The following is a 9,881-nucleotide window of genomic DNA, read 5'->3' as shown; positions in this document are numbered from 1 at the left end:
TTTTGTGTTGAACGCCCCCCCCCCCCCCCCTCCCATAAATGAACGACTCCCTGCTGCGCAAACCAGATCCCATCGTTCACTTCAAAGAGCCGCCCAAAAGATTCAAATCGTTCGCGAACGTCACATCTCTAATAAGGCCTGACACGATAGCACATGTAATCTACATAGACCCTTTCTGGCACATCTCCTTCAAACATCAAGCATAATTCGTCACTGTCTGGCCAAAACCTCTTAAATCCATTTTTGAGGTTTTAGATTTTTTGCCATGAATCAGGGCTATTGAACACCCTTTACATCTGAGTGTTGGTTAAAATAATATTGAACCAATGGAAAGTAGTAAAAAGTGCTTGGGACAAAACCTCCTAACTCCACACTTTCTGCCAAACCAGCTAACTCCACCCGATTGGCCCTCTCTTTTTTTCATAAATATGTGCTATTGAACACCCTTTACGTCTGTGTGTTGGTTAAAATAATATTGAACCAATGAAAAGTAGTAAAAATCCCTTCGGTCAAAACCTCCTAACTCCACTTGAGCTCATTTTCCCGAAAATGAACATTTTGTAGTTAGGAGTTTTCGGCCCGACAGCAGGGATATGGATGTACTGTCCTCCCGTTTTCAAAAATAGCAGACCTCCAAGCTCACACCGCGCTGTGCAGCGAGGTGTTGTGAGCTTGGAGGTTGGCTATTTTCTGAGCTCTTGCCCTTTTCGGGCATAAGGCATGGATTTCTACACAGAGAGGGCAATTCTTTCAACATAAGATGCTGTATTCAAGTTCAGGAGAGTTTACACAGCACTTCTGTTGAATGCTGCCTTCAGGTATGGCATGGAAAGAGGGTATTTGCATTTCTCTCACGATAGTAAAAACGCTTTCATGGTCTGGAGAGTGCACGGATAAAAGGGCCGGGGCTCAAGCCCCCTTTGATGTCTCTGTGTGCACGTGCCTGGTGACCAGGGTTTCAGGCGATTGCCGTTGATGACCTTAGGCTTATCTCTGGGGTTACGTTGATCAAAGAGTTCATATCCCTCTCTCTTCTTCTCTCCCTCCTCTAGCTTTCTCCACAGCGCCCCTAGCGGGAGCTCTCGCCCTGACCAAATGTAATAATACCCCCTGGCTGAATTTCACTCTTACGCAAACATCAACGTCACATGGTATTGCTATATTTTCCTGAAATAAACTGGTTTCTAAAATCCTTAGTGGACGTCATGAGTCATGACACTTATAGTGTGGGCTACCAATGTAGCCCTGTGCTGTTGACACATATTATTACAGGACGCACAGGGCACACAAATGCCAAAGATTATAAATGACCCCCCGCTGGTTTTCTGTAAATATACTTTTACTTCTCCTAGTATTGATTATTTCTTGTATAGTATTCTATGTGTTTTGCTCCTTAGCTCCACATCATTTCCTGGTTGACTTACGTCACCTTATTAACACATCGACTGCCCACCAGGAGGCGCCAGTCATCCCCTCTGAGTGCCCCCATAGCACTTCCATAGAAGAATACGAGGCCCTGTTGCGTCAATGCATGCGTGATGACGTCACTTGGTCACATGAGCGCAGACAGGATGTTATTGTGTAACTTACTGTATGGGCTAGTGTTGATCATAGCTGTTCACTGCCGATCAAAATTTGCGTTGTGGGCCTCCAGCGACATCAAAGAAATTGTCGCGTAGACACCTCGTGGGCACCCGCTGTGTTAAACTAATGGCCTAAGTCATTTTTTCAAGGTTTTCAGGAAACACAAAAAACTGTGCCAAATGCAGAATATATTATATTTCTTAATTATTTCAATTCCAAAAAACATGAAAAAATATGACTATTGACATACAAATAAAGGTGTATGTCAATCATGTAACATGTAAGGATAAAATGACTTAGGCCAATATCTGAACATGCCATTCTAACCCTAACCCTAACCCTTAGGCAATTATAAACCTTATTTAGGTCAAATTATTTCTGCAGTAAGTGACTTAGGCAAATGTTTTTGTCTGTGAGGGCCCCTAGTAGTCTGTGAGGGCCCCTAGTAGTCTGTGAGGGCCCACTAGAAGTCTGTGAGTGCCCCTAGTAGTCTGTGAGGGCCCACTAGAAGTCTATGAGGCCCCACAAGTCTGTGAGGGCCCACTAGAAGTCTGTGAGGGCCCCTAGTAGTCTGTGAGGGCCCCTAGTAGTCTTTGAGGGCAACTAGTAGTCTATGAGGGCCTACTAGAAGTCTGTGAGGGCCCCTAGTAGTCTGTGAGGGCCCTTAGTAGTCTGTGAGGGCCCACTAGAAGTCTGTGAGGGCCAACTAAAAGTCTGTGAGGGCCCACTAGAAGTCTGTGAGGGAACCTAGTAGTCTTTGAGGGCAACTAGTAGTCTGTGAGGGCCCACTAGAAGTCTGTGAGGGCCCCTAGTAGTCTGTGAGGGCAACTAATAGTCTGTGAGGGCTCACTAGAAGTCTGTGAGGGCCCCTAGTAGTCTTTGAGGGCAACTAGTAGTCTGTGAGGGCCCACTAGAAGTCTGTGAGGGCCCCTAGTAGTCTGTGAGGGCCAACTAGAAGTCTGTGAGGGCCCCTAGTAGTCTGTGAGGGCCCACTAGAAGTCTGTGAGGGCCCACTAGAAGTCTGTGAGGGCCCCTAGTAGTCTGTGAGGGCCCCTAGTAGTCTGTGAGGGCCCCTAGTAGTCTGTGAGGGCAACTAGTAGTCTGTGAGGGCTCACTTGAAGTCTGTGAGGGCCCCTAGTAGTCTTTGAGGGCAACTAGTAGTCTCTGAGGGCCCACTAGAAGTCTGTGAGGGCCCCTAGTAGTCTGTGAGGGCCAACTAGAAGTCTGTGAGGGCCCCTAGTAGTCTGTGAGGGCCTACTAGAAGTCTGTGAGGGCCCCTAGTAGTCTGTGAGGGCCAACTAGAAGTCTGTGAGGGCCCCTAGTAGTCTGTGAGGGCCAACTAGAAGTCTGTGAGGGCCCCTAGTAGTCTGTGAGGGCAACTAGAAGTCTGTGAGGGCCCACTAGAAGTCTGTGAGGGCCCACTAGAAGTCTGTGAGGGCCCCTAGTAGTCTTTGAGGGCAATTAGTAGTCTGTGAGGGCCCACTAGAAGTCTGTGAGGGCCCACTAGAAGTCTGTGAGGGCCCCTAGTAGTCTGTGAGAGCCCACTAGAAGTCTGTGAGGGAACCTAGTAGTCTTTGAGGGCAACTAGTAGTCTGTGAGGGCCCACTAGAAGTCTTTGAGGGCCCCTAGTAGTCTTTGAGGGCAACTAGTAGTCTGTGAGGGCCCACTAGAAGTCTGTGAGGGCCCCTAGTAGTCTGTGAGGGCCTACTAGAAGTCTGTGAGGGCCAACTAGAAGTCTGTGAGGGTCCCTAGTAGTCTGTGAGGGCAACTAGTAGTCTGTGAGGGCCCACTAGAAGTCTCTGAGGGCCCCTAGTAGTCTGTGAGGGCCTACTAGAAGTCTGTGAGGGCCCCTAGTAGTCTGTGAGGGCCAACTAGAAGTCTGTGAGGGCCCCTAGAAGTCTGTGAGGGCAACTAGTAGTCTGTGAGGGCCCACTAGAAGTCTGTGAGGGCCCCTAGTAGTCTGTGAGGGCCCACTAGAAGTCGTTGAGGGCCTCTAGTAGTCTGTGAGGGCCCACTAGAAGTCTGTGAGGGCCTCTAGTAGTCTGTGAGGGCCCACTAGAAGTCTGTGAGGGCCGCTAGTAGTCTGTGAGGGCCCCTAATAGTCTGTGAGGGCAACTATAGTAGTCTGTTAGGGCCCACTAGAAGTCTGTGAGGGCCCCTAGTAGTCTGTGAGGGCAACTATAGTAGTCTGTGAGGGCCCACTAGAAGTCTCTGAGGGCCCCTTGTAGTCTGTGAGGGCCCACTAGTAGTCTGTGAGGGCAACTATAGTAGTCTGTGAGGGCCCACTAGAAGTCTCTGAGTACTATTTGTTTGTTTGTTGTGAATTTTTGTTACCTTGGATTATCTACCCGAGTATTATTCCAGTCAAACATGCAGACACCACCAGCACTGTCTGTACAACAGCAACGTGGTGCATTCTCATCAGCTGCTACACGTGAGTAAATAAACATGTGTTATTCTTACTGGAGGGCTGGTTAGGTAAGACATAATGCCTACCGATATATTAAAACTATTATATTAAGCCTAAAACGGTTCTGTTATGCCGCCGTGCATTATTAACCGTGTGAATTGTGAAGTATCTCTTGTGAAAAGTCTATAGGAAATATTGATATTATATTACAGGTCGTTCTGACCCAGCAATTGGTTGAAATAGGCTTGTCTGCCGTGCTGAAATGAGCCTGATTGACACAACAGATGGTAATAGAATATTTGAGAATGGATTAATGAATTGGAAATATCCGTTGTGCAGCTATTTTGCATGGTTTAGCTGGTGATCTGGTCATCAAATTATTGGTTGAGAATGAGAACCACTGGTCTATATCAAGGCTATTTATTTTATTTTGTTGCACTAACTAGCATTGACTTGTTGCACTAACTAGCATTGACTGCTATGGTCACTTTTGATTTGGACACTGTACTATTTTCATAGTTGTGCTTAAGGACACTGTATATATTTATATAGGCCTATATATTTATATATTATTTGTTCACTCTCTTGATGTACCTTGCTCTTTACTGTACTCTGTTCTTGTTTTTCTTTTATCTTTTTCTTACTTCTCTGTAACTTTGTAAATAACCTTATACTGTTTGTTGTGCTACCTATGGGCAACTGATTTTCCCCCTTGGGATAATAAAGGTATCTATCTGTCTATTTCTGCCGCCACGCAGACCTGTTTTAAAACATCACGCAATGAGCGCGCACATTGGCGCGCGTCGGCACGTGCACATTGGCGCGCGTCGGCGCATTGGCGCGCGTGCACGTGCGTGCGTCGGTGCGTGCCCACACTTCCAAATTTAGCACTACAACACTGCATGGCCATGTTTATACAGATATAGGGGATCTGATTTGTCACTCTTCTTTGACTTCACTCCTTGTCTTTTTACTTATATGTGTAAGCCTTGTTTTCCCTGGATAGAAATGCAGATGCATCCCATGAAAGTATTGTTTAGTGTGTTTAATTTTTTTCTGTTTATACCTTTCTAGGCTTGCTGAGATAAAATGAATCTTTTGGCCATTCTTTTCCTCAGCAGCACCCACTTGTTTTGCTCCATCTTAGGTAATATCCTATTATGTTTCATGTTCCAGTGTGTGTGTGCGGTGTGTTTTCAGTAATTGACAGCTAGAGGCAGTACTCATGAATCACTGCTGATCCCAATACGGTCTGCAATTCAATGTCTGTCCATCACTTCGCAGGGGGCAGGTCTGTGATTTTCCCCAAGCGGAACTATGACAGCTACGTGGAACTGTTCCCACTGAGCACCATGTCACTGAAGGCCTTCACTCTGTGCATGCGTGTGGGCTCATCGTTGCCCCTGAAGGGAACCATCCTCTTTGAATACCGCACAAAAGAACGCGATGAGCTCACCATCTGGCGGATGAAGGATGGCAGGTACAGTAGTTGGACACATTTGGCTGTGCTTTTGTTAACCCCTTAAACCATGTTGTTGTTGTTCAAAACCATTTGTTGTGTATTTATCAAGTAGTATATTTGAAACTTTGAGATACAAGGTTTCTGCTCGACAGTGATGATATGCTTTGTGCTGATGGAGTCAGTAAAAGTACAATAGGATCTGGATCTGAGATGTAGTGGAGTAGAAGTAAAAGTGTTGGAAATTGGAAAATGGAAATAGTCAAGTAAAGTACAGATAACTCAAAATTGTACCTACTGTTGCGAGGCGTTTTGAGCCCCTTAACATTGAGCTAAACATCTGGGGAACCCCCAAAATAATTAGGAGGTCCCGGCCCACAGTTTGAGAACCACTGCTTTACACCACTGCCGTCCAAACATCGAGAGACAAACATCTGCAGTGGAGCAGGCCCTTAGACAAACATACAGGAGCAGAGGCAGTGGTGGAAAAAACTCAAATGTTTTACTTAAGTAAAAGTATTAATACTGCAATATAGAAATACTCTGTTACAAGCAGAAGTATGGATTTCAAAATGCACTTGAGTAAAAGTATTGGTATCAAAGTGTACTTAAAGTACCAAAAGTAAAAGTACAAAATGTTTGAAAATAGCAAATCTACAATGCGTCGCGATGCGACGTGTTGTGAGCTTGTAGATCGGCTATTTTCAAATAGCCAAAGTATAAAACAGGGCTAAAGTGGTTTATGTATGTATTATATAATATTATAATTTGTATCTACAAAGTAACCTGTAACTAAAGGTTTCAAATCATTGTAGTGGAGTAATAGTACAATATTTGGATTCGAGATGTTGTGGAGTAGAAGTAAAAGTACTGGAAATTGGACATACTCAAGTAAAGTACAAATAACCTAACCTCAAAATTGTACTTAAGTACATTACTTAAGTAAATGTACTTAGTTACAGGTACTTTACACCACTGAGCAGAGGGATGGATATCCCCCAGCAGCAAACTGAACTTGCCGCTTAATATTCACATCATGTGTGGATGTGCTCATGACACCAACAGCAGTTGGAAAAATATATATTTTCAGATGAATTTATCGCAAAAAAAATAACTAAATAATCATAATAATAATAATAATAATAGTCCCCAGTAAGGATATTTAGACTCACATTAGGTTCTCCAAGCTGTTCATTTGTGTTTCTAAAATTCAGATACAGACTTTACGTGGGCGGCAAGAGTGCTCCGTTCAAGCTCCCTGAGATGACTGCGCTTCTGTCTCACATGTCACATGTGTTTCACCTGGGAGTCAAACATGGGCGTGACGACCGCCTACTGGAACGGCCAGAGGTCCACAATGACGAGTCTCCAGAGGGGCTACACGCTCCGAGCCGGAGGCAGGGTGATTCTGGGGCAGGACGCAGACAGCTACCTGCGGGTCACTTTGACTGGCATAAGAGTTTCGCTGGAGAGATCACCAACGTCAACATGTGGGACCATGTGCTCTGCCCTGACAAGGATTAGGGCCTAACCTGGCCTAACCAGGCTAACCTGAATGCTGGAAGAGGCAATGTCATTAACTGGGCGACAGCGAGAATCAAAGCTAACGGGAAAGAATCTATGGTCGCTCATGATTGTGCCTACTGATTGCTGCCATAGTTTTCTTTAAAAGGAAACAAGATGTGGGCTCAGTAGGACCTGTTAATCAGCCTGATTGAATGTGGCTATCAAGATCACCCTCCCTGCCCATTCTTCAAATGTTAACACAGCAGCCATTCATGGCATACAATTATGAAAGATAACTTTACTTTTTTTTAAATTGGCTGACCTATCAGAACTTACAAAACACATATTTCTTTCACAAGCAACATAATTGATGAATAAAGCAATTCATCCAGCAATCGCGGGTAGTTTGCCTATTATTTGAATTGTTTAAGGATCACATCCCACTGTTAGTGATGTACATTGTTATCAGCTTGCTTAAAACCACTTAAACTCTACTTCCTTGACTAGGGTCCCTGGTCAGCCCCCAATACATTGTAAGCTTGTAGATCTGCATTTCCTTTTACGGAATGTTCACCTATGTTGATATTATTACATGCACAGAGTCAGGATGCTAGGGTTTGTGTGGTTAACTGAAAAAGTAATAGAAACTAGACCAGGTCAACCTGGTTGTGCCAGACCCCCTGTCTGTCATCATCATTTATGACATCATGCCTTTTGTAGGCATGTCATCATCATGTCATCATCATATATACCCTTTATATAGAAAACCCGGACCGACAGACATTTGCTTATGTAGGCCTACCCATTTCATGGGTCTGGCAAAAACACATGGCCCTCACCTTTTATAAGGAAAATATCAGTCACCAGAACCAGGGATGTGTGTTACAATTGGTTTATACAGGAAGGGGGCGTGTAATACAATTAACGTCAAATATATGGCTTATGGGGCAGTGAGTGGGTAGACTCAAGAGAGGCAGTCTGCTCCCCAGGCTCTGAATTAATAGTGCCCACCGGTCCTAGGATGGGTAAAGGCAATTTAATGTGCGCACAAACTGTGACAAATAGCCCTACAACAACTAAAGGGGACTATTTATTTTATCCATGTGTGTGTTGCGTAAGTTAGCTGACCGTGTTACTGTTACCTCGGATCCCATCCCAGGCTTGCTTTGGAGCGAGATTGGAGGCCTGGCATTGCAAGATTAAATGCTGTTAGTCTCTAAGTTTAGTACTGTGGTTAGCCTTTGCAGTAGGCTATAATAGACCTTAAAGAAACAAAAAACTAAAAAACAATCATAAATGAAATAGAGTTCGAATCAGTAATTCTGACCGTATATAGATAGAGATAGATAGACAGAAAGACAGACAGACAGACAGACAGACAGACAGACAGACAGACAGACAGACACACACACAGAAAGACAGACAGACAGACAGACAGACAGACAGACAGACAGACAGACAGACAGACAGACAGACAGACAGACAGACAGACAGACACATAGATAGATGTTGTGGTCCAGTGATTTCCCAGTCACATCAAAGCCATTGTCCTCTGACGTCTCAGGCTCCGTTTAGACGGCAGCAAACGGCGAAGTGCCGTTGCGTTGTCACTTTTTATTCTGCATTTACAGAGGCGCATCAGTGACTGAAACCGCTGTAGTGTGAATGCCATGTGGCTAGGTGGCAGTGAACCACATCCGTTCTGCTTCCACGGTGGCTCCACGGCTCTGCACCGTGAGCCTATGTGAGCAGTGACATCACTCCTTGTGCTCCTGGTACTCCGGAGGCGTGCCAGAAGATACCAGGTTGATGTGGATGTGCGGAACACTTGCGTCATAATTTTTCATTCATTCATCCATGTTTCATCGTGTGTCATTCTGTTCATAGGCGGTAGCAGTGAAGGCGGCAGGGATGGGGCGGGGCGTGCCTCTGCGGGCTCCTCACCGCCTACGGTGTATGTGTATTTCTGGTCCTGCAGGGTAGCTGCTTTCAGCCCAATGGCTGCAGGCTTCGCCACCTTCTCGGCCCCCATCAAGGTTTCCAGGCTGGGAGTCGTTAAGTCCACAAATGTGTGCCCTCCATGGAGCGGACCATCGACCCCATTTATGTCCCAATCGTACTTGAACCGTGTCTTCCTGATGCTGAGACCTTTCTTGAGATCTGCCAGGAGTGCTACGCAGCCATCGCTTGGTGGCAGGACACCTATTTTGATTGTTTTTTCCTCCTCTACTTTGTGTTTAACAGATTCTTCTGCCAGTAGCTTGTATGCTTTTTCCTTCTCTACTCTATGTTTCATGGATTCTTCTGCCAGTAGCTTGTTTGCTTTTTCCTTCTCTACTCTATGTTTCATGGATTCCTCTGCCAGTAGCTTGTTTGCTTTTTCCTTCTCTACTCTATGTTTCTTGGATTCTTCTGCCAGTTGCTTCTTTCTCTTATCTGCATCTGCCTTGACTGCTTGCTCTTTCCTGGTTTTGTTATCCTTCAAGGCCTTGATGAAGTGTCCCCGGAAAGTCTTAATAGTTCCAAAGAGCTCATCCAGGGTGAGCTGATCTTCACATAGGTACAAAGCTAGCTCAGTTCGCTTTTTATCAATTTCAGAGAACTTATCATTTAAAGCTCTGCATGCCTGCAGGCTTTCCTCAATAACTTCCGCATATTGCGCTGTCACCTCCTCATCAGAGTTGGAGACCTCCTTGGCGGCATACTTCAGTCGCCTTAATAAGTCACGAGCCTCTGATTGGCTATTCTCTAGGTTAACTCCTGCTGCCTTTTCACAGATCGCTAGATCATCTGCTAATGCCAACAGTTCTGGGTGGTTCAGCTCCATATCCTCCACAATGTGATGAAGCAGTGTGACACTCTCATTGGCTTTGGTTTCAATAAGCTGATCTAGAGAGCTGATCTTGAACCCTGCTGCGTTCC

The 9,881-nt window shown here is 45.2% G+C and overlaps 1 protein-coding gene across 1 annotated transcript; it reads left to right on the top strand.

Annotated features, from left to right (window-relative positions):
* Positions 1-5,256: 5,256 nt before the first annotated feature.
* On the top strand, positions 5,257-6,977 carry LOC308306665 (C-reactive protein-like; the record flags this gene model as incomplete). The annotated part of the gene is made up of 2 exons (XM_080751706.1): positions 5,257-5,474; positions 6,668-6,977. The coding sequence occupies 2 exons, from the start codon at positions 5,257-5,259 to the stop codon at positions 6,975-6,977; spliced, it is 528 nt and encodes a 175-aa protein (XP_080607832.1).
* Between the last annotated feature and the right edge of the window lie 2,904 nt (positions 6,978-9,881).

This window comes from Nannobrachium achirus (assembly GCF_963921795.1).
Source record: "Nannobrachium achirus genome assembly, chromosome: 21".
In the NCBI taxonomy this organism is placed as follows: domain Eukaryota; kingdom Metazoa; phylum Chordata; class Actinopteri; order Myctophiformes; family Myctophidae; genus Nannobrachium; species Nannobrachium achirus.
Note: the sequence above shows the minus strand (reverse complement) of the source record. Positions and strands in the feature narration are given on the sequence as shown.